This window comes from Pipistrellus kuhlii, unplaced genomic scaffold, assembly GCF_014108245.1.
Source record: "Pipistrellus kuhlii isolate mPipKuh1 unplaced genomic scaffold, mPipKuh1.p scaffold_m20_p_10, whole genome shotgun sequence".
Taxonomy (NCBI): Eukaryota; Metazoa; Chordata; class Mammalia; order Chiroptera; family Vespertilionidae; genus Pipistrellus; species Pipistrellus kuhlii.
In genome coordinates, this window is record NW_023425405.1 from 7,460,074 (window position 1) to 7,485,921 (window position 25,848).

At 40.1% G+C, this 25,848-nt stretch overlaps 2 protein-coding genes across 24 annotated transcripts in view; both read right to left on the minus strand.

Annotated features, from left to right (window-relative positions):
- The window catches only part of RNF133 (ring finger protein 133), a 41,083-nt gene extending 40,203 nt beyond the window's left edge, over positions 1-880 (minus strand). For both annotated transcript variants that reach the window (XR_006740642.1, XM_045576430.1), the window contains exon 1: positions 767-880. The gene's annotated coding sequence lies outside the window, so the exon portion shown is untranslated. The remainder of the gene's footprint in view (positions 1-766) is intronic.
- The window catches only part of CADPS2 (calcium dependent secretion activator 2), a 423,223-nt gene that overhangs the window by 335,441 nt on the left and 61,934 nt on the right, over positions 1-25,848 (minus strand). For all 22 annotated transcript variants that reach the window (XM_045576387.1, XM_036425542.2, XM_036425472.2 and 19 more), the window contains exon 2: positions 767-880. In XM_045576387.1, coding sequence (XP_045432343.1) covers positions 767-880 — 114 coding nt within the window. The remainder of the gene's footprint in view (positions 1-766; positions 881-25,848) is intronic.

Below are 25,848 nucleotides of genomic sequence, written 5' to 3' on the forward strand. Positions count from 1 at the left end.
ATAGGAAATCCACAGAGAATTCCTAATGAGTCAGTCACAAAATAAAACCAGAAGAAACAGCAACGTGGCATTTGTATAATAGTATTATTCCTTCAGGAAGAAACGACATCCAATTTATCCTCTTGAAATTAGTTACTGGTCTTAATTATTATAAAGCTCAGGGAACGTAATGACACAAGACAGCAATTTACTATTGAAATCCCAATTAAAAAGGGTAATTTAGACATGTGGACCCAAAGATAGCTATATTCAGCTATATCAATCATGGCCAAAAATTTTTTCTAAACCGTTTACTTCTCCTCAAAGATGTGAGTAATTTTTAATTCTGTTTATCTCTCAAAACCAGACTGTGGAATCAGAGTTCTTAAATTACAAAATAGAGTTGACAATGATTTCAGAAAAGTTGCAAACTCATTCCTTTTTTTATAATTCCATCAAGGTTCTTAAAGTGGGAAATCCATTTTTAAAAAACCAGGGCATCAGACCCTGGCCAGTGTGGTCTCAGTCGGTAGGAGTGCCATCGTGTACTTTGAAAGGTCGCAAGGCGTTCAATTCTGGTGAGGACACATACCTAGGTCACGGGTTCGATCCCTGGTTGGGTACATGCAGGAGGCAACCGATCAGTTTCACTCTCACAACAATGTGTTTCTTTCTCCCCCTCTCCCTTCCTCTCTCTCTAAAATCAACATTTAAAAAATCAAATAAGTGCAATATAAATAATAATAAAATATTAGAATGTCAAGAACTAAGACTTCTTCCCACTTACCTCATAGTAACTCCGGACAGCATTGAAAAATGCCTCATCAGCCACGATCTGGGTTTCCCCGTTGAGGAAGGCCTGGAATCGTTCTTTCAGTAACTGCAGTTGTTGCTTATTAAGCTATTAAAAAAAAGAGAGAGAGAGAGAAAAGTAGCTGAAAATTTTGCCAATCCATAAAATGAAATTCAAAAATGTTATATTTGTTACATGTGTATTGGATTTGACACCTAGAATTTATGGTAAAAAATTTAAAATTAAAAAGTCCTTCTAATTACGACTCATTGAAAGACATTTTCAAGTTACTTGCCCATATACTCTAGAATCCTGACATTGCATTGAAATCCAAACTTCTACCCCAGACGGAGTTCCTGTGATTACTACCCTGTTCTCTTTGCAGAAACAGAAAAAAAAACAACAAAAAAAAAACACTAAAATTTGGGTGAGAAATTAACTTGTGCAAAATTACCAGATATCTGGAGCAGAGAAGGCAGAAAACAAGCAGTCTTGGAGGTGAGTAGATAACCCTCGGCCTTGGACAAGAGATAACAGGAGGGATTCTGAGAAAGAATCCTCTGGAAAGGACATCAATTGGATGCCAAAAATTTCTATTCCATGAATAAATGTGTGGGTTCAATGACTGAGATCAATAAAGTACTGATCAAGAGGAGACAAATCCAGAAGAGAACAGAGGTGCAGCGGGTGGACAGTGAGTGCATCTTTAAGCACTTCGGTGTGTGGACGGAAAAAAGGCCACGTGCTGACCTGACAAACTCAGGGGAGGCCTGCATGGCGGTTCTGCAAACTCAAAGTCCCAAAGTCACCACAAAGGATGGTCTGAGATTAAAACTTGAACCAAAGCAGTTTATAGTGGTAGTCCTAGACCAGTATCTACACTGATAAAAATGTGTCTGGGCACCAGACAGAGACCATGAATTTCCTCATTGTTATTGTTATCATGTTAATTGTAGACTGTTAACTATCCTACTCTCCCACCTAAATAAAAGTTATGTCTATCATTTTACTTTTTATCCAATCCCAGACATTTCCTTGCTTTGCTTTCTTCTGCCTCCCTAATCTATTACTAATGGATTTCCTGTAACCCACTTATATCTCCTTTTTTACTGTAATTTATAAAACAGGGTGAAGAACTGCCATTCTCCTGAGCATTATCCCAATCCACTGAGATTCTGCTTCCTGGTCCCGGCATCTGTCAACATTTGGGCTCAAATATACTCACAAAACTCCTTATAATATAGTTTGGATGTTTTTACGTTAACAGGTGGAAGAGCTGTGAACTAGGGAGAGAATTGCAAGTTCACAATCAGATTTCCTCACTTTGGGTAGCAAGGCTGAAATTATTACCTAGGGTAGGTTAGATATGAACTACGACTTACCACCGGTGTCCTCTAGTTATCAACTATTATACAAGCAAAATCAGCTTCTTAATGTGTAGGCCCAGGACATAGTGGGCATGAGGAGCCCCCTGTTGAAACACTGAATTTCAGGTCAGCAACAACAGGGCATTAAACAAAGCCAGGGCTCTTCTGAGCAGAGCCCAGAGCAGCTGCACAGGTTCGGCCAAGGCCCCGGAGCCAGCCCTGACTACACGCACATGAACTTCACTGGAGGGAGGGCATGTTAGCTCAGGCAGAAGCCTTTTCTTAAAACTGCCAACTGGAGAAACAACAACATAGTGTTTTGGGTAAAACCAATCCCAAGACAGAGGAACAGGACGGGAGTAATCTTCCCATTTTGCTCAATCCTCACCAGACTATGAAAGAATCCAGTTCTGGATACCACAGAGAGATGTGACACATCGGAAACTATACTGAGGATCAAATGATTAAAAGATTAGAAGGTCTAATCAAACTGGTATGACTTGGCTTCAAAAAGAAGGCTGATGTGAACTAAGTTTAAATCATTTCAGAAGGCTCATTAAAATGCCATTCAATATGAGAGACAAACCCTTTCTAAGATGGATTTTATTTAGGAGCCTAACAAATGAGACAGTTTGTAAATACCTTGTTGATGGCAGTAACAGACTGATAAAGAAGAGTCCTATTTGTACCCCAATGTGAAAACCCTCTTGCCCTGAGCAGTGGAGAGAAGACCATTCCATTTCTTTACTAAGGTTATAGCCTTCATTCTAGGGAAAGCTAACCCAAGCTGAAATGCAGAAATATCACCATTAGACTCCATTCTCCATTTCTACACTATGGGGAGAATAAAAGCAGGGACTGTGTTTGTGTGTGTGTGTGTGTGTGTGTGTGTGTGTGTGTGTGTGTACTAGCAAAGAAAATGAAGTCCATGACTTGTGCTCTCTAAGCATGGTTCACAAAAGGGAGCAGATGGAAACAGGACAGCAATTGCTGAATGAGACAGCTGAGAGCAGGTTAGTTGCCAAGCCCTGAGAACTGCCAAGAAGAGCTTCAACTTGCAAACAAACCAAGTGTCCAGGCAAAATAATGGAAATGGAAATGTACATGGGAATAACAATGACCTGGAGGGGACCTTAACTATCTTTTTCCCCAACCCCCTCATTTCATAAATAAATGGTATTTAAAACCCAGTAGATGCCTGCCTTCATTCAATTTTCTCTCATCAGATATCATGTTCTTTAAAAATTCCTTTAAATATTTGCAATTTCTAGTTTGCCAGTGTGTAACTAGCCATTGTATCGATATCTATGAGCTACTTTTTGGTGATTATGGCATGGAAATTTCATGGGTACAAACCAAGGAAAGCATATTTGAGCCAACCACTTTCTTGGAAAGTCCAATGTTGGCACATTCACAAAACGTGCCAGAGGCACTTGGATAAATATCAGGCTTCAACTTTTCAATTAATAAAAATTACTGCAGTTACATTTAAGATATAAAGTGAAAAATATTATAGTGATAAACAAATACTCAATAAATGGATAGACTTTGTTAGTATAGTAAAGAGGTCCCCACTACCACATAAACAGATAGGGAGAAAAAAGGAAATGAAATTTAAAATCTAGCAGTGAAGACAACAGTGGGGAAACAGAATTCCTTACATGCTGTTTACATGATCAAAATAAGCTACATGTTATGTCTACATAGAGACCAATGAAATATATCCAACAAATGTATACAAATATTATATAATCAGGAATGTCCTATAAAATACCACACTTAAGAAATTGGAGCATAACACCCCTGATTACAGTCCAAATGAATTAAACGTTTAATGCAAAAAGATGAAACTGTAAAGGTACTAAATGAAAAAAAGAAAAATGAAAAGAAAATTTCTTAACTACTGGTATAAGAACTTTCTACCCATGAATCAAAATCCACATGTAATACATTTAATTACATATATAGTCAAAATAAATACAAAACTCTACATGTAATAAATTTAATTACATAAACAATAAAAATACCGAAAGTAAAATCATTGGAAAAGACTAAAGAAAAAAAAATATATATATACACACTTAAAATTCATATCATAAAGAGCTATTTGCAAGCATATGGATCCTAGAAATTGATAACAATGTGACCAATAATCCAACAGAAAAAAATGACAAAATGAATACATTCAGAGAAATGACTTCTAAACTATGAAAGCCTAACTTAATTCATAACCAAATAAAAGCAAATTAAATCGACATGAGTGGGGAAGGATTCTGTCAAGATGGTAGAATGGTGAGCATCAGCAATGTGTCTCAACCAGAGCACTGGCAGAGTCTGCCTCATGTAACTATTTTGATAGTCTGGAGTCTACTCTAAAAATTTGCAACTTAAAGGGGAAAGCTTGACTGGAATTGCAATTAATTTAGGTTAATTTCGGCTCTTAGCACAGCCGCAGCTACCATCCCTCACCTCAGCCCTATGGCAACACAACAACAAAAAAGCCAACAACCTAAATCCTCATAATTACAGAATTCAAACAAGGTAATGCTAATAGCTCTATAAAAAGAATTAAAACGCTCCCTTATATACCTCATATACTGATATGAAAAGATCTTCAACTATCTTGGGGAAGGAAGCTAGTTATAGAACAGTATGCAAAATAAACCACCACTAGAACACAGCAAAATCAGAACTTGCATTTGAATTTGCTTCCAAATGCAGACAGAAACTAGGGAAGGATGGCTGTGTGAACTGGACAGATAAAGAAAAAAAAAGGGGGGGATGAAAAAGTGTTTTCAACCTATACTACTTTACTCATTTTAAGTTTTAAATCACAGGACCCTTTTTATCTGCACAAATTTTAATTTATATTTAATATACATTATAATAGCAACTGTGCATATATTTTTGTTGTTATTGCTAATCCTCTCCCAAGGATATTTTTCTACTGAATTTTTTAGAGAAAGTGGGAGAGAGAGAAAAACATTGATGTGAGAGAAACGCATTGATTGGTTGCCTCCAGGATGCACTCCAACCAGGACTGGAGTTTGAGCCTGCAATCAAGGTACAGGCCCTTGACCAGAATCAAAGCCAGGACCCTTGAGTCCTCAACGAGCTAGGATGCAGCTATGAACATCTTTACACTAAGTGTGAGTATGATACATCACATGCAGTTTCAATCTCATCATCTTGCCGGGAGACTGGACAACAAACCAATGGATTTTTACATTTTTCCTTTCAGGTAGGAGATCTGAACTTGACTGGATCCTTTCATTCATGTTTCAAGGTTGATAATTTCCAAGAAAGGTAGATTTGTGTATTTGGGGGGGGGGGGGGGAGTGATATTGTGAATTGTTTTAATTAAAAATCTCAATAGAGGTGCTGATGTATCAGGGCAACTGCTCTAGAACAAGCAAGGCAAACTCATGGCCAGCAACAAGGCATGTGGCCCGCCAGCTGTGAGTCTGGCATGCTTGCTCTGGTACAGAAGAAAGATGACGCCAGCACCTCACATGGAACTAAACAACAATGCCAGCAGCACACTATGGGCAACACTCCCCTGTAACCAGTCAACGTACTGACTTTTACACAATCCACACCAAAGAGACCCAACATCTCCATTTGAGCCCATTAAAACTAAAACACATAGATACACACCCTACTTTATTATTCACAATGAAGCCAATTCTACTTTTGGATAGCTATAAAGAATTAAAGCCTGCTGAAACCGGTTTGGCTCAGTGGATAGAGCGTTGGTCTGCGGACTGAAGGGTCCCAGGTTCGATTCCGGTCAAGGGCATGTACATTGGCTGCTAGCACATCCCCGGTGGGGGGTGTGCAGCTGGTTGATGTTTCTCTCTCATCGATGTTTCTAGCTCTCTGTCCCTCTCCCTTCTTCTCTGTAAAAAATAAAATATATATTTAATTAAAAAAAAAGAATTAAAGCCCATTTCCCTATGACATCCACACAATCCTAGTTTTATGCTATCTAAGCTAAAACAGATTTCTCCATCTTCAACACAGCAAGCGATTTAGAACTTGAAGACAAGTCCTGGATTATTTGTGAGTCTTCTCTTTCCCAAAAATAAATTTTGCCAGTTCCCCCAAAATCCTAAGGATACTCTTCCGTTTGTCCATAAATTACATTTTATTTAAACAGTTAAATAACACTAAGTATAAGAAAGCACTTGGGAAGCTCTAGCATTATGCAAATGAAACTCCTAAAATAGCAATGTCCTTCCTAAAATGTACCAGAGAGATTGATCGTGATTCTCCGAGGATAGTGTGGCTGACACAAGAGACAGTGGGAGGGCTGCTGCCCACATCCTAAGCAGTCTGTGTCTATTAATTCAAACTAAAAACAAATTAACTCTTCTTGGCAGTCACATCAACTGACTCATATTGTGATTATAATCAAGAAACATTTCTAAAACATTCTTACATGTGCTTCACTGAGCTACGTGTCACCTCGCTACATTCATTTGCTCCATTGTTCCAGTTGATTATGATGTTAGCCATAATCTCCACTCAGATCTCTCTAAAAACCTTCATCAGTTCAGGATTAAGAAAAGCAGGAAATATGTCCTTCCACACATTCATCCAGTTTGACATCATCTTTTAATTAACATTCTTTGGGGCATTTGATTATATATTATTAATCAGCCTACATTTTAGTTCTGTCCATATATTGTCTTCGCACTAGTGCATTTACCAATGAAATGATTAAAGTATTTTTCAACAGTAAAGAAAGCTTTGCCCTGGCTGTGTAGCTCAGTAGTTAAAGTGCCAGCCTGTGCACCAGAGGGGTGGTGGGTTTGATTCCTGGTCAAGGGCACATATCTGGATTGTAGGTTCCTTCCCTGCCCTTGGGTGGGATGCTTGAGGCAACCAGTCAGTGTGACTCTCTCACATCTATGTGTCTCTCTCTCTCTCTCTCTCTCTCTCTCTCTCTCTCTCTCTCTCTCTCTCTCTCTCTCTCTCTAGATATAGATATAGATATAGATACTATATATATATAGATACGATGATGATATAGATATAGAGATAGAGATAGAGATAGAGATAGAGATAGAGATAGAGATAGAGAGATAGAGATAGAGATAGAGATATAGATTGATTTCCAGAGTTTATGGGAGAGAGAGAGTCAGAAACATCAATAATGAGAATCATTGTTTGGCTGCCTCCTGCAAGCCCCCTATACTGGAGATCAAGCCGGCAACCCAAAGCATATGCCCTTGACTAGAATCAAACCAAGGACCCTTTAGTACACAAGCTGATGCTCTATCCACTGAGCCAAACCAGCTAGGGTTCTCTCTTTTCTCTCTCTCTCTCCCCCACCCCACTCACCTGCCTTCCTTTCACTCTCTCTCTAAAAAATAGAAGAAGAAAAAAATGTCCTCACATTTTGGGTAAGAATTAAAAATAAATAAATAAATAATAAAGAAACATTTAACCAGCAGAAATTATCTAATGGGAAATTTAAAAATTAACTAGAACATGAATACCTAAGTAAATACTTAAATACAGCCATGCGATTAGCCTCCTAAAAAGAACACTTCCAATACTGGCATTAATAGGTACAGTGTGTAAATCCTGACTGGCAGTGATAATTTATCCATAATAAAAACAATTCCCACAGGAAAAACACAATTTCCAGGGTTCAAGGAGATGTATTACATTTCCTAGGTTTTACTTTTCGTCTTCTTTTTTAATGTCCAAATTAGATTCTAGCCTTTTCATTTCAAGTCATGATCAACTGCAGGCTTATGCCAGCATCTCAAGGACAGTAGGAGACCCAGCACCCTCTGCTGTGTGGACCCTGTCATGTGCCTTGACACTCACGGTCAGTGCCGCACAACACCCGTGAGGAAAGGCCACCACAGACTCCACAGCAAAGTGGCAGGAGACTAGTGGGTGCTGTACCTCTGGGATGGAGGGTGAGGTGGTGGTGTGTGAAACAATGAAGCTCCCCAAACTGCCTTTAAGAACAGAGTAACAGAGGAGCCCTGACCACATTATTATCTATACAAATAAAAGGGTAATAGGCTAATTAGACCAGGTTGACCAGCCATCTTCCAGACGTCCAACTTCCTTCCAGACAAAGCCATGGCAGTGGGGGCAGAGGCAGTGAGGGGCATAAAGGCTGGTAGGGGAGAGCAGTTAGGGGTGAGATCACACTGGCATGGGGTTAAGGGTGATCAGGAAAGCAGGGGAGGGCAGTTGGGGGTGACCAGGCTTGCAGGGGAGGGCAGTTGGGGGCAACCAGGCCTGCAGGGGAGGACAGTTAGAGGCAATCAGGCTGGCAGGGAATGGTTAGGGGGTGATCAGGCTGGCAGGCAGAAGCAGTTAAGGGCAATCAGGTAAATAGGTAGGCAAGCAGTTGGGAGCCAGAAGTCCTAGTTTGTGAAAGGGTTGTCTGCAGCCAGACATCCCTTGAGGGTCCCAGATTGCAGAGGATACAGGCTGGGCTGAGGGACACCCCCCACCACCACTATGCATGAATTTCATGCACCGGGCCTCTAGTTAGAATAAAATATGCTTTTAGAAAAAGAACTTGATTTTAGCTCACAGTTCTAATCCCATACTAGAATAATGTCTAGCATATAGAATGTGATACATAAGCACACCCATATTTTTTTAAGAATGAACAAAGGAACAAACACATGTCAGGTGGTTGTTATGAGATTATTCCTTGCCAGGATGACCTCATGCTCACCTGCCCCCACAAAAGAAAAGGTGGCTCATTTTGCAATCATAAAAATTTAAGATTATCTAAAGCTACCACAATGGGTAGGAGATCAGAAGAGCAAGACATTGAAAACCTATTTGAAATAATGACAGAAAACTTCCCTAACTTGGTGAAGTTCAGAGAATCCCAAACAAAAATTATCCCAAAGATGCCCACATCAAGACACATCAGATTAAAATGCAAAAGGTTAAAGAAAAAGAGAGATTCTTAAAAGCGGCAAGAGAAAAGCAGTTATCTACAAGGGAGCTCTCATAAGACTGTCAACTGATTTCTCAACAGAAACTTTGCAGGCCAAAAGGGAACGGCAAGAAATATTCAAAGTGATAAAAAGCAAAGGACCTACAACCAAGATTACTCTACCCAGAGAAGCTATCATTTGGAATCAAAGGAAAAATAAAGAGCTTCCCACACAAGAAAAAGCTAAAGGAGTTCACTACCACCAAGACAGTATTACAAGAAATGTTAAAGAGTCTTTTTAAAAACAGATAAAAAACATAAACAATAAAATGGCAATAAAGATATATCTATAAACAAATTAATCATAAAAATAAATGAGCTGAAACCGGTTTGGCTCAGTGGATAGAGCGTCGGTCTGTGGACTGAAAGGTCCCAGGTTCAATTCCGGTCAAGGGCATGTTCATTGGTTGAGGGCACATCCTCAGTGGGGGATGTGCAGGAGGCAGCTGGTCGATGTTTCTCTCTCATCGATGTTTCTGACTTTCTATCCCTCTCCCTTCCTCTGTGAAAAAAAATCAACAAAATATATTATAAAAATAAAAAAATAAATAAATGAAGCAGAACAGAAACAAACTCACAGATACAGAGAACATACTGATGGTTGTCAGATGGGAGGAGGTTTGGGGGTATGGATGAAAAAGGTAAAGGGATTAAGAAGTACAAATTGGTTGTTACAGAATAGTCACAGGATGTAAAGTACAGTATAGGGAATATAGTCAATAATATTCTAATAACTGTGCATAGTGTCAGATGTGTCTGAAATTTATTAGGATGATCACTTAGTGAATTATGTAATATCTAATCACTGGGGTATACACCTGAAACCAATAATGTATGTCACTGAAATATAAAAAATTGAAAAATAAAAAGTGAGCCCTAGCTAGTTTGGTTCAGTGGATAGAGTCCTGGCCTGAGGACCAATTGGTCCCAGGTTTGATTTCGGTCAAGGACATGGCCCTTGGTTGCAGGCTCCTCCCCTATCCTGGCCCTAGTCTAGGCTTGTGCAGGAGGTAACCAATGGATGTGTTTCTATCACAAAAATGTTTCTCTCTCTGTTTCCCTCTCTTTTCCACTCTCCTTAAAAATCAATAGGAAAATATCTGCAGGTGAGGATTAACAACAAAAAAAAAGAAAAAATAAGAAAAAATTATTTAAAAACAAAAAGAAAGTCTAAGATATCTTTACCTATTTCATTAATTAGTAAAATTACATATGTCTACTGGGACAGCAGAGTGAGTGATAAAGAACCCATGTCTTGGTATAAGACTACTTCTGTCTGTAGCCAGCATCCCCCACAGTCAGTAAGGTCTTCAGTCAGGTCACTTAAACTCAGTGTTTCAAGTTCTTCATCTAATCAATGAGGATAGTAATAACATATTTAATAGGGAAAATGTAGTAAATGAGGTAATACCAAAAAAGTGTTTAACACATATTAAATACTATATAACTGCTAGCTACTACTTTAGAAATACGTGGTGATTTCATTTCAGCCACTGCAGAAGTGAGAGACAAAAATGAATTTTAAGGTAGATGCAGATAAATAATGAACAAGAGACTGCCCAGACCTGTGCTGTCCAACACAGTAGTCATTAACCAACAGGGCTACTGAGCATTTGAAATGGGGTTGGTCTGGGTTGACATGGGCTCTAATTCTAAAGTACATACCAGCTTTCAAATACTCTGTGCAACAAAATGAAGTTTATGAAACACCTAATACTTGCATATTGGCTATGTGTTAAAAAAAAAAAAAAAGTTTTGGATATCTGGAGTGAAATAAATTATTAAAACAACTTTTATCTATTTGGCCTTTCATGTTTTAATATGGTTAGCAGGAGGTTTTAAATCATACATGTGGCTCACTTTACATTTCAGTTGAGCAGCACTGTTACAGAGAGATGTGTATGATGGCCACGTCTCCCTTGAAGACACAAATGACCAGAGCCTTCCTCACCTGAAAAGCAGGTGTGGCCTGACAGCTTGAGGACACCCTCATGCAATGACAGAACAGCAGGCTGCATGGGGTGACCAGGCAGGCGGGAGGGGTTGGGGGGGGGGGGGGAGGCAGTGAGAGGGTGATCAAGTGACCAAACAGCAGGCTGTGTGGGGCAGCAGGGGGGGAGGAGGGAGGGAGCAGTGAAGGATGACCAGGTCAGCATGGGTGGGAGGAACAGTTGGAGGCAACCAGGCCAGCAGGGGCGTGCAGTGAGGGGTGACCAGGCTGGCACGGGGAGGGAAGTTGGGAGAGACCAGGCTGGCAGAGGGGGGAAGTGAGGGGTGACCAGGCCAGCAGCGAGGGTCAGTTGGGGGTGACCAGACCACAGAGGGGACAATTAGGGGTGATCAGGCCAGTGGGGTGGGGAGTTAGGGGCAATCAGGCAGGCAGGCAGAGGCTGGCAGGGGCGATCAGGCAGTCCCAGATTGTGAGAGGGATGTCTGACTGCTGGTTTAGGCCCCATCCACAAGATTGGGCCTAAACCGGCAGTTGGACATCCCCCAAGGGGTCCCAGATTGGAGAGGGCACAGGCTGGGCTGAGGGGACACCCCCCCCCCACCAGCACCATATGTATTTCGTGCACTGGGCCTCTAGTAAGTATATAATTTAATACCTAGTAATAATAGCTAATACTAATTGAGCACTTACTAAATAATAAGTACATTTCTGAACTCTTCATAAAGATGATTTTACTCTCCCTAGGTGGGATAGTTCTTGACCCAAATAGGAGAAATCCAAGACACAAAGAAGCTAAGAAAATAGTCCCGTTCACCTAATTGAGGGGGTAGGGGGGAAGGGTAAAGCTAGGTATATCTGACTGGAATGCTCTTAGCCACTTGGGTACCTCTGGGATTTCTTCTTGAAGTCCTTAAGGCACATTCTCCAGACCCAGATCAAGACACAAAACCACCTGAGCCTGGCAAAGCCAACCATGTGGTTTGAAAGCTCGCCTTTTTCCCTTTACCTCCAAAACATCATTCTATCATGCTTGCTCAATAGCTTGCAAGAGGCAGATTGTGAAACTTTTAAGAATAGGCACATACTACTACTGATCTCCGCCCGGAATATCCTTTCATCCTTTAGAACATAACTCAGATATAAAACCTCCTATTAACCTTCCCTTGCCCCCTCCCCCCCAATAAAGCCCTCCCATCCTCTATGTATCTCTGTATTACTTTTGTACCTCATACACACACCTATCTTTGGTTTAACATGGCTGTCTCCTCACTAGGGTACAGATTCCTTCAATACTGATGTCAGTCATCTGTATATCCCCCTTTCCCACCAAGGCCAATGTCTGCTGGTAAGTATGCGCAGTGGAAGAAAACCCAGCGTGAAAGAGGGTATCAGCATTTATGACTGCTTGTCTGGGATGTATCCTGTCATAACCACGGACAAAAGACTCTAGTACTGATGTAACTTGGGTGAGGAATAGGGAATGGACAGTCTAAGAAAAGAATTCCAAAACAGTGTGTGTGTTGTCCAAATTACAAGTTCATGGCCAGACTCGGTGAGGCCTAAGAAGCAGCAAAGGATTTCTGTGGCTCTGCAGTGTAAGCAGTTCTGTCTGCAGATGATATTGTTCTCAGGCAGGAAGAACGCGGTGCCTCAATACCATCTGGTATTTCACAGCAAAGTGCCGTATGCGGAAGCCACATTTGCAAGAAACAGAGATTTCATGTTTATTACCAAGAAATCAGACAGACCACTGCATGCCGGCCTAAGAGCTTAAACATGCTGACCGGCTCCAAGCCACACAGTAGCCTTTTCCACCAAGTATTAAGTGGTTTGGGATAACTGTTTTTGAAAGAAGCAACTACCTATACAGTTTCTAAAGTAGCTGTATCAGGAATTAGACATGGCTATCTGTAAAGGCTGGAGAAGAGGAAGTAAGGGGCTTTCTCAGCTTTGTGGAACCATCCTTTGAAGAGGCAGAATCTAACAAGATGAGCATTAAGGTCCACCTCACTCCTTTCATTTTGTTAGGGTGCAATTGCCTGAAAACTGCGAAACCCCAACTCAAACGGCCACTGAAACAATAAGGGGCTCCCTATCACATACCTGAGGAAATCCGTAGGTAAGCGCGTCACAGTCATTCAATTAAGGCGCTCAACAAAGGCATACAGGACCCCAGCCTTCCCCACCTTACCATCGCCTCCATGTGCTGGCTTGTCCTCAGGATTACTGCCTCCAAGAAATCCCTATCAACTCTATGCAAAGTATCCTCACACGACAATAAAGCTGGAAGAAAATATTTTTTTCCTCTGAAAAGAGGGTAAAGTGACAAGAAAACCTTCCTAGAAACAGCACACCCTCCAGCAGATTTCTCCCCACATGTCACAGGCCAGAAATGACACATATGTCCTTCCTCAAGAAACCACTGAGGAAAGGGAAAGGGAACATCATGACTGAACAATCCACAGTCCCCAGCGTGGGGTGGCCAGGCCAGCAGGGGGCTGGAGGGGCAGTGTGGCGACCAGGAGACTAAAGGAATCCAGCCACTGGTGCATGATAATGGGCCCTGATACCTGAAGAAAACCAAGGGCCTATTAAGGAAGCTGGAGGAAGGCTACTGTGTAGGCAACTAGCACTGTTGTTTTGTCCCAACCTTGACCTTCCCAATATTGAGGCCTGAACTGGGAAACGTCATAGGAAAGATCAAAAGTATTAATGTCTGCTAATGCCTCAACACTATTTTCCTAATAAATAACAACATTCTAGTCTGTATCTAAAATAGGAATCTTAGCTGCAACCATTTTTAAATAATTTATTTCAAGTAAATTATATTGTATTAATTATTGCATGTATGCCCATGTACTTAAGAGGCAACACTATGCAAGGATCACATCACTCCCTTAACAAAGAAAATTACTTCATATTTATTTCCTTCTTTAACCTTACAAAATTCAGCCAGCAAGAAATGCTATGCTACCTCTTCTAAGACATCATGGCAAGCTTATTTATATTAGAACATTCAAGGATTTGGGAAGATTAAGTGGATAAAGGACCCCTTTAAGATTAACATTAAAATAAATGAACATCTAGAGCAGGATGGTATAAATATTTGCTTTCGATTTTTGGATTCTAAAAGTAATTCTGAATTCATAGACAGAATATTGCTGATAAGTAAAAAGTAAATGTTTAGTACATTTGCCGAAACCGGTTTGGCTCAATGGATAGAGCGTCGGCTTGGGGACTGAAAGGTCCCAGGTTCGATTCCGGTCAAGGGCATGTACCTTGGTTGTGGGCATATCCCCGGTAGGGGGTGTGCAAGAGGCAGCTGATCGATGACTCTCTCTCATCGATGTTTCTAACTCTCTATCCCTCTCTCTTCCTCTCTGTACAAAATCAATAAAATATATATTAAAAAAAAAATGTTTAGTACATTTGCCTAGCAAGTGAGGTCACAAAGGAAGAATATATAACAATTTTCCCATTATGAGGGAAAAGCAAATGGGTGTCTCTTCTACCAGTTCTACCAGTTAGCTTTCAAGAAATTGAAAAATTAGCACAAAAAAAACAACAACAACAACGAACAAAAATTGTGTTTTAAAATAAAGCCTGTTCTTAGGGCTAGTCTGGTTGAACACTACCCTGCTGAGTCTATAAGCAGTATGCCATTGCCCCCTTTGGCACCAGGGGGCGTCCACGGAGGGCTGCAAAATTAAATGTCAGATGTCCCATTAAATTTGAATTTCAGATAAACAAGAAGGAACTTTTAGTATGAAATGTTATTATCTCTATCTCAAATTTTAACATGTCTTATGAAATATCTGGGACATACATATGCCAAAACATGTCCATTGTTTACCTAAAATTAATATGCAACTGGGCATCCTATTATTTTGGATGGAATGGTTCCAGTCACCTCCAACTGAAGCTCCTCAGCGCTGCTGTCGGAACAGGAAGCACAAAGGAAATTTCCACAGCAGATGTCAACCTGCTGTGCAAGACTAAAGCCAAGCAGACGAGGTGCCACTAAGAGGCTAGTGTGAAGTTTCCTAAACCTGGCTAATCGCAATCTTCAAAAAGCTTTTTAAAAAATATCAAGACTAAAATCCTACCCACATCACTTCTTCAGGACTCGGAACAGAGTGACCTAGAAAGCCACTCAGTTTTAAAATTCCTGAGGATCAGATGTTCAGCTAGGGATTTGCTAAACCTAGTATTTATTAGTTAAGAAATCTACCCAACTAAACCAAAGGAAGGGAGGCATCAGTGAATTGATTTAGATATATTTACAGAATATAATACTTAGCTGTCACTCCAAAATCTGCATTTTTACCAACCTAAAACGCAAAGATACACATAATACACAGGCTATGATTGAAACCATTTCAAAAATTAGGGTTTTACTCATCACAAAGAAGTACAAGCAGATTTATCCTCTGGCTAGCATAATTATGAGTCATATTTTAAACTATGGGCACTTCTTAAGTCTCACGTCTTATAAGCTTAGAAAACAACTTAAAATGCTTACATATAAAACAAAGTTCTCATTAGAAATAATAATAAAGGACATCATTCCCAAGGTGTGGGGAATTGAAATAAGGAACCCCTGAGGCTCAACTGTCTGTTCACTGAGGGGAAGACTGAGCAAAGTTCGGCAGGAATTAAAAGCACCTTCCCTCACCTGTGTCCGGACAATTGGCCCTCACACTCAACCTAACCGCGTAGCCTGCCCGAGTCATATAGGAGGTGGCGGCTTTACACCAAACCTACAAGAAAAGCTTTAAAGGAAACCACACATTTTACTGGCCATACCCTAAAAAAATAAATTCAAGTAAACACGGAAAGGCTCTGGCCACACACAAGAAGAAAGAAACCTCCAGCTGCATCATAAGTCACAGGGACGGAGAGTCATTGATTGCACAGTGCCACTTATTTAGTGACCAGATGCCCCTAATCACATCACCACGTAATAACACAGGTCCAATAAGAAAACCTGCACTATGCTGAATGTACACAAAACAAAGGCTGCTCTACAGTGGAATTCTGTGTGATTCCGGCACATGCAATGTGGGCCGGAAACCCGATGTATTGGTAGTAGGGGTCTCTGCCTCTACTCCATCTGCTGGCCACCCACTGAGAGACAAAGACTCAAGCCAATATGGAGAGTCCTTATTACCTTCCTTAATATTCAGAAGGATTATAAATTGTATTTTATAGGAGAAAATTCACAAAACAGATGTCCAAAAAGCTCAAAGGGGATTCAAGTTACTTAAAACTGAAAGATAATCTAGGATGTGAAGATAAGGAACAGAATACATATTTTGTGCTGAATTCTTTTTTCCTACCAGAAGACATTATTCTAGCATCTTCTTTTTAGATCATTTCTTTCCCAAAAGTTGTATTAACAAATCCCACTTAGGCTATAAAACATCTGTTCACATTATTAAATTACAGAACCACCCAGAATTATCGATATTTCATGTAGCAAAGAATAGCACATTCTATATACTTACTGAAAGAGCTTTCTGAAGTCCTGAGAATTAAAAATTCCTGAACTGTACCTGAATATCACTGTGAAATTTGAAGATAAGGTGAGTTGGGTAAAAAATTACATCACATCAGTATAGAGATTAAAGTAATGTATTAACAATTACAAATATAATTAAGCACCAAAATCATTAGTATATTGCAAAGAATTACATGGAGTAGCTAAAATGAAAAATTATTGGGTAAATTTAACCCAATTCAAAAGCTTCTATGTGATAGTTTTCTGATTTGCTACATTTTCCTAAGTATCAGTCACACATTGTACCTTTGCCTACCAAAATGCGTGGCTCTCTTAACAGTGACAAACTCTCTGGCGAACAGCAGTGTTTCCGGGACCCCTTCCTGGTTAAAATTCCTACAATAGGTTACTATGCAAACCCATCAGTCCTCTAAAATGCTTAGCAGCTTACCACGGGGTCACTAAGCTTATAGCCTGCTCCTAAAAAGGCAGAACACACCAAATAAAAATTTTCCCTAGTGCCTGGCCATGTGGCTCTGTTGGTTGGTGAGTCCTGGACACCAAAAGGTTTGGATTCAATCACTGTGCATACAGGAGGCAACTGATCACATCACTGTTTATCCCTCTCCCTCCCTCCCTTCCTCCTCCTCCCTCTTTCTCAAAAAACAAACAAAAACAAAAAATTCAATAAAAACATATCCTCTGGGGAGAATTGGAAAAAAAAAAAAAGAATTTTTCCTATTGACTAGGAATTTATTGAGGCAAAAATTACATTCAGAGCTTAATACTTTCCTAATAGAGAAGCATCAAATCTATTATTAGCAGCAAATGGACCCCTAAAAGTTACGCTTCCTACCCTTTATTCTAATATTAATAACTTCCTTACTGGTTTTCAGATCTAGCTTGGATTCTAATTTTAGTTGGTTATGCACCTGTATTAGCATCCATGCCCATGATATTAGAAATTCCTTTTGGTTGAAACGTCCAGGTCTCATTCATTTTTAATTTGCCTGAAGGTTCTGAAATATATTTCTCACTGGTTCTGGAGTTATGTACCTAACCTCAGAACAAGAAACAAAGACTCAAGCTGCAAATAAAGCAAACGTTTTAGAGGATGAAGTAAAATAAATAAAATAATATTTGTGATCATTCACACTAAGCCTCTTACAAACGTTTTCATACACGTCCTAATGACCACAGAGGTGAAGCCGAGGAAATGCAATCATGCATCTTATTTTGAAAGCCTCTTCTACTGATGAAAAGCACAATGATTGTATAAAATATTTTTGTGATGTATCCTAAATGCTGACATTAAGAGCCTGATTCAGGTATAGACGACATAAATGTTAATACCTATACCTCTTAAAATGATTTCCTACTCAAAACATAACACGTTGTTGCCAGTTTTTACACAGGCACATCATATCAAGTGATCTCTGTTATGCTTAAAAGGATATATGAAATCAGACGCAAAGGGAAATGGAGCAAAAGCTTCTTAGATTGAAAGGAAGATGTGACTTGCATACGTTTGCTGACCTTTGCCTAAACAGTCTTCAGAGCTGATGCTAAAGCACCTTTCAAAATTAGAAAGAATTGAGTTTATTCAATTAATCTTTTTGCTACCGTGAAAGCCTTTGAGATTAAAAACACAAAGTGATAGTTGCAAACCATTAATGTTTCTAAATCAATGTTATCAACAGAGTTTGGGAGTCTTAGAATTGCCAGGGGGAAAAATAATCACGAAGGTTAATACATTTAATAAGTGCATTTGTTTACAAGGATAAACTTTCCTTAGCACAGACTAAAAACAGTATGTAAGGACTTTCTCACTTGGGGGATAGGGGAGGGCAGGGGGGAGACTAGAAGACTTTAAAGGAAAAAATAAGAGGCCAAGGAATCCAGAGAAGAAAATCATAGTCAATGGTGTTGAAAAAAAAATCACTATTTTCCCACTGAAAGGATTATGAGTCTACTATAGTATACCAATCTTTGGAGGCATTATCAACACCAGTATAGAGCTTTTCTTATTATATCTGAAAATGAGGATCCAGTCATGTAGTAATAAAAGTGTGGCTCTGAGTAACGGTTATTTTATTAAAGAAACAGAAAAAGACTGAAATGCAAAGGTTAGAAAAGAAATTGAAATACTATTTTAATAAAATTTCATTTCTAATTTTTAAAAAGTACCATAGGAAAAAAAAATTACTAGCTTGGTACGTTCATTATGCAAATCACTCTGTAACAAAAAGAATATGGTAGGGGCAGTCTGAGTTCTCAGAGAAATTATTTGGGGTTTCATTAGAAAAAAGCTTTTGAAACTTCTGAAATTCTTCAGAAGCGCTTTATTTCATTAGAGTATACAGTCATTAAACTGATTTATAGAGGACCTTAATGATTTTAATGGATTAGCTGGGTATTATTCTAAAATGAGATTATAGAAATGCAGAATCCCTTCTTGCCTAGACCTTTGCTATTAATCCAATTGTCACTATTTCTGAAGAAAACCACTTATCTTTGTAATTTGTCTAACTCTAAAGCTAGTAGCAAAGGGAGAATCAAAATCTAAAAAGAATTCCTTAAGTGAGCATATAAAACAGAAGATAATCACAGTTCAGAATTTCAGTCACAAGTCTGATTGTGCATTTTCTATACATAGCAAATATATGTACAGCACAGATACAATAATTAATATAGAGAATATAATAGGATCAATATGTGCATGCATCTTGTATATACAGGCAAGTAATTACACACACACACACACACTATAATTACTAAACAACTTTTACATGGTTAACTATAATCACTAGAGGCCTCGCACATGAAATTCGTGCACAGGTAGGGTCCCTAGGCCTGGCTGGCAATTAGGGCCAATCAGGGTTCCCCACCTATCCGCCTCCTCCTTCCCTCCCAAACTGCGTACCATCACCATTAGATTCCCCCTGCTTCCTCCTTCCCTCGCTGCCTGCGCACTGCCGCCACACAGTTCTCCCTGCCTCCCCCTTTCCTCACTCCCTCAGCACCCTGCCACTGGTCACCCACCACATTCCACGCTGCCCCCTGATGGTCAGCGCACGTTATAGCTAGTAATCAAACTCCTGGTCTCACAGTAGAACTCCCAAGGGAACACTTTGCATATTAGCCTTTTATATATACACTAGAGGCCCAGTGCATGAAATTAGTGCAATCAGGGGGGGTCCCTCAGCTTGGCCCACACCCTCTTGCAGTCCAGGAACCCTCAAGGGATGTCCAACTGATGGCTTAGGCCTGCTCCCTGTGGCAGTCAGACATCCTTAGGACTGCCAGGGAGGTGGGAGAGGCTCCTGCCATGACTGCTGTGCTTGCCAGCTATGAGCCAGCTTCTGGCTGAGTAGCACTCCCCCTGTGGGAGCACACTGACCATCAGGGGGCAGCTCCTGTATTGAGTTGAGAGGGGTCAAGCCAAAACTGGCTCTCCGACATCCCCCAAGAGGTCCCAGAGTGCAAAAGGGCGCAGGCCAGGCCAAGGGACCCCACCTGTGCACGATCAGGACTGGGGAAGGAAGCAGGAAGTTGACCAGCCAGGGAGGGACTGTGGGAGGGCTCCAGGGCATGGCTGGACCATCTCACTCAATCCCAATTGGCCAGACCCCAGCAGCAAGTTAACTACTGGTAAGAGCGTCTGCCCCCTGGTGGTCAATGCATGTCATAATGAACAGCTGGGTGGCCTTAGCATATAATTAGCATATTACACTTTGATTGGTTGAATGGATGATCAGACACTTAGCATATTAGGCTTTTATTATATAGAAAGATTGTATATGTAAAACGTATTATTAAGCACTGTGCAATTATCTAAGCCTTGTGGGGGGAGAGAAAGGAAGGATATATAATCATATTGTACAACAATCCTCAATTGTGAATATTTGTATATGCATATTTTCGGGAAGGGGAAAATCCCTGCTCTATGCCTCTTAAGTTCTTATAGCTGGACTAATAATAAAATTGCACAAGATCACATTAAGAGGAGAAAAACCAACTTAATATGAGTGCACAAGAGATCATAGATGACGCTTCTAAAATGATGACCCAGCCAGCTTTTTATACTTCTTAGACGGAGGAACAATAAATTCATGAGGAAATGACGGGTCCAAATGCACTTCACTTCAGGGAAAGCATTAGTGAGGAATCTAAACAAAGCTTGGGCTTAGGTAGTAAATTAGTAAAGGACTTTCTGAAAGCTTTCCAGGCCTGGGTTCCTTAGCTCTAGCTATAAGTGTGTCTCTCATACTCCTCCTGGAGCAAGGAGGGACACCTTTCACCAGGGAGACTGAGTTCCTGCGGTCGACAAGGGATTGCCAATGTGCCCTTCTTGTTCCAAATGCTTGTCAAGTAACTTTGAGAGGAATCAATAATGACAGTATAGGCTATCTGGGGACAGCCTTCCCTGGACCCTGACAATATATTTAGATAATATATAGGTACATAAAGATACATTCAAACAAAGATTGTCAGAAACTGACAAAAGCCTCTAATGTAAAAGAAAAAGAAAAAAAAAGAACAATTTAAAAAGACAACTTGGAAGCAATAGACTATGTAGAAAAACAACAAATCCATCCTTAGCATTGTCTGAAAGATACAAGATACAACATGAAACAAGAATATAAAGCTATAAAAACACCCAGAGAACAAAATTGCTCATCAAAACTAAAAATCTGATGGCAGAAATGAAGTACTGCCGTGGAGAGGTGGGAAAATATCGATATAAAGTTTAAGAAATCCCCAGAGGTTAGAGAGACGAGATGTGGACCCACACACAAAAGGGAAAAAGATCATTGGAAATTACCTTTAACCAGGCTAATTGGAAACTCAGAGAATGAGCAGAGACAATGAAAAGCAAATCAACAATTCAAGGCAATCTGGCAGAAAGGAAGCACTTGAACATCAGCACAAAGGGCGAAACTGACATGAATCAAAAACCAAGACAACAGAACAAAGGCGCCAAAAACCTAAGATTTTCCCCCAAACTATCAATTGAGTGGGTGAGTGAAAAGACATTTTTCAAAATTCAAGAATTTAGAAAATATTCCTCAGATATGCCAAGGTCTCTCAGGTTGTTACTGTGCTTCCTCCACATTAGATACTGGACCAAAACCAAGAAGGGTGAGGTCACAGAAAACAAAGGCTTCCACTAGGAGCATGGGAAGGGAATTCAGGATAAGAGGTATGCACCAGCCCCAGGGCAATCCTGCTCAGACTGGAGCCCCCGTGGCAGGTTTGTTAAGGGCGGTCATCACCTTGCACTTGGCTGCCCTACTTATTTTAACCTGAAGGAGGACAAGGAGTTGTTGTTCTTATCGGAGGAGAACGTGTTCTACTGAAACAAGTGGGGGGGAAAACAAGAAAGAGAAAGTTAGTAGATCTTGGTAACAAGGGAAATGGCTCAGAAATGGCCAAGGGAATGCCCAGGATAACACAGCAAAGGGAAGTTTCAGGAAGATCTGGAAGGCAGCCTATAGAATCATCCAGTGGTCAGCAAACCATGGCTCACAAGCCACATGCTGCTCTTTGGCCCCTTGAGTATGGCTCTACCACAAATTACCATGTGTGCAACTGAAGGAGTACCCTAATTAAATTAATAACAATGTACCTACCTATATAGTTGAAGTTTAAAATATGTGGCTCTCAAAAGAAATTTCAATGATTGTACTGTTGATATTTGGCTCTGTTGACTAATGAGTTTGCAGACCACTGGAGTAATCCATCCAGATAGTAGACAGAGGTCTCCAGAGAGATGAGAGGCTTTTGGAAAGGGTAGAAAATTCTGCAATAGGTACAGTGAAAACTAAATTAGAATAAGCACATGGCCATTCTCTTTAGGAGAAGCAAAATTGCATAACAATTCCCAGTTGTGAATAATATTTGATGAATAGTGATGAGAGAGGAAAAAAAAAAAAGTAAAACAACTCTATGGGAACTAGAGGAGGAATCGCAAGCAAAGAGGATAGAGGGATAACAACATCAAATCCTAAACCAGGATGATGGGAAATCAGCAGAGAATGGCTAAAACTGATCATTCCAATTACAACAGTACGTGAACATTAATTTAGAAATATGAGTATAGGTAATTGTCAGAAGAAAAAAGAAAAGAACAAAAATGGTTTCCTTATGTTTTCTGATAGATATATGTGGAGATAATATTGTAACATATCCATATCCAAAAAGCACTGTATCACCTACATTCAAAACATAAACTCCATCCTTGAGTCTAAGGGTTTTCGTTCACCATGCCTAGCATAATATAATGCTTATTATGAATAAATGACTGGACCCAACATTTAATACGGTAAGTTCTAGAGAACTATGTTAGATAGCCCAACGGTATTCTATTTATGACAACACTGACATGGAAGACACCCATGAAAAGTTTAAGGTGTTTCAAAATGATTATGGCAGAAAAAGCAGTTATTTCCCATAAATCACTTTATATGATAGGGAATTTAGTGTAGCCAAATACATAAGTATGTATTTGATTACTTCATCATTACATTTAAAAATTTATATATTCAACTTGGATAAAAACTTTAAGATCTACTCATTCCAGGACATAACTCCTAATATGCTCCGAAGACCCGCTGTAGGCCTTTCTAGCTGTAGTTCTCGTGGCCTGGCAGGCCTCCCCTGCCTAACCTCCTCCCACAAGCTGCTGTTTCTCAGCTCCTCCTAAAGCTTAGTCAGATAGCACCTTCTCCAGGATACCCTGTCAGTATCTCCATAACAGAATATAACACAGAATTTTCTGGTTTTGATTCTCTTTCACTAGAAAATGAGATTGACAACAGTGATGGTATTCTATTTGTAACTATATCCTTGGCAACCAGCATCATATTTGGTAATCATAGACACAAACATCTGATAAACAAGTTTGTTCATTAACTTAATATTTATTTAGCACCTATGATACACCAGGAAGATAGGTAAAAATAGCCATAGAAAATTTTGGTTACCTTATTCTGCTTATTGCTAATGCGGGGAAAACTAAAACTAAAAATTGATAAATAATAAATAAACCCTGGAAGCTCAAGGTGGACAACAGCACCCAGCACAGTATCCAGGAGTCTGAATAAACATTGGATTAGTACATGGGTGAATGACTGATCAGTAAGTCATTGGGAGATGCCAAAACGAATTAGGAACTCACGAATCACTAGTGCCTCTGACTGCACCTGAAGGACTTTGGTGACACTTTTTTAACTCCAGAACCTCGAGCAGCACCCATTGCACTGTATTAATACTATGTCTATTAAAATAAAGCTATCCTATCTAATAAAAGAGCAATATGCAAATTGACCATCACTCAGACACACATGTGGACACAAGATGGCCAACACAAGATGGCAAGCAGGGTAGGACATTTGGGAGGGACCAGGCCTGCAGGGGAGGGCACTTATGGGCAATAAGGCTGGCAGGGGAGTGGTTAGGGGCAATCTGGAAGGCAGGCAAGGCAAGCAGTTGGGAGCCAGCAGTCCTGGATTGTGAGAGGAATGTCTCAGATTGGAGAGGGTGCAGGCTGGGCTGCCCCCCACCCCACCCTCATGCACAAATTTCATGCACCAGGCTTCTAGTCTATAATATTTCTAAAACAAGTGTACACTGTTAGGGATGTGACATGTCCACTTCTGTAGAGAAATATCTATATATCTATCTAAATATCTATACTATATATATAAAAGAATAATATGCAAAGTGTCTCCTCGACAGTTCGACCGGTAGACAGGGAGTTCGGTCGCTCCTTGTGACATGCACTGACCACCAGTGGTGGGCACGAGATGAAGGAAGGCACCAGCCGGCAACAGGAAGGCTCAATCGACCCTGATTGCCAGCCAGGCCTAGGGACCCTCCCTGTGCATGAATTCTGTGCACTAGGCCTCTAGTGTTAAATAATTATAAAATTTGTCATAATCAAAACAGCAGCTACCAATAATAATTCAGAGCCTCATATATGAGCTATGCTAGCTCAAGTGTAAACCCATTTGATCATCAAGAAAAACGTACATGGTCATTTTTATTAACTCTAATTTACAGTTAAGAAGATCTACTCCACTTAGGTGATGTTCCCATGGTCACACATTGCTGCTTAGCTGCTCAGTCAATATGCAAATCCCAGGTATGTTTGACTTCTGGGTTCAACTTTTCTCTCTTGTGAATATCAATGAACAAATATATAAGGTTTGTAAACTATCTGTGCCACTGGCATATAAATGCAATACAGAATGATTGGTTAGCCAGCTGTAATTTAGAAATTTCGATGTCAATTTAAGAATATTTTTATATCTGTGACCATTTTACCAATATGCCATTTATTTTACTTTCCTCAAATAAACCTAATAATTACTGTTACAATGTCCTAAAATCCATATTTGATGAACTATGGAGCAGGGAAACAAGAAAAACTGTTCACTCCTTCCTTTTCAATACACAGATAGGTTCAGTTAAGAAGAAATGACCTATAACACCAAAATCATTTGAAAAGCCATCTTGCAAACACCTAAGAAAAGGTGTTAGCAAGGATGTATGCCCCTGCCAGAGACAATAAATCTCCAACAAATGAGGGCTATTTCAGAAGCTTTTAAAAAGACTTTGTGGAACACGGAAATGTGGGAGAATGTGAGTCAGCAGATGATGGCATTTGAGCTAACAGGATAAGGAATGACAAGTAACAACTCAAACCCTGACAGCTGAAGTTAAATCTCAGATCTACCACTCGCTGGCTACTGGGAAAATAACTCATTCTCATACTCTCTACAGCTGTTTCCTATCTGTAAAGCCAGGATAAGAATACCCTTTTCACAGGACTGACATAAGACTGAAATGAACTAATGCATATAAAATACTTGCCAGGTGGCTCAAGCTGATGGACACCAAAAGGTCGTGGGTTTGATCCCTGGTCAGGGAACATGAGAAACAACTGATTAATGTCTCTCTCACATCTATGTTTTTCTTTCTCTTTCCCTCCCCGCCCCTCTCCAAAACCAGTAAGAAACATATTGTCGGGTGAGGATGAAAAAGTAAATAGTAATGAAATATAAAAGCCTAATATAAAAATGTGTAGCACTTATTAACTGCTTAATAAAAAGTCACTAATCCCACCTTAGCTGGTTTGGTTCAGTGGATAGAGCACCGGCCTATGGACTGAAGGGCCCTGGGTTTGATTCCATTCAAGGGCATGTACCTCTGTTCCAGGCTTCCGGCCCTGATTGGGGACATGCGAGAGGCAACCAGTCGATGTGTCTC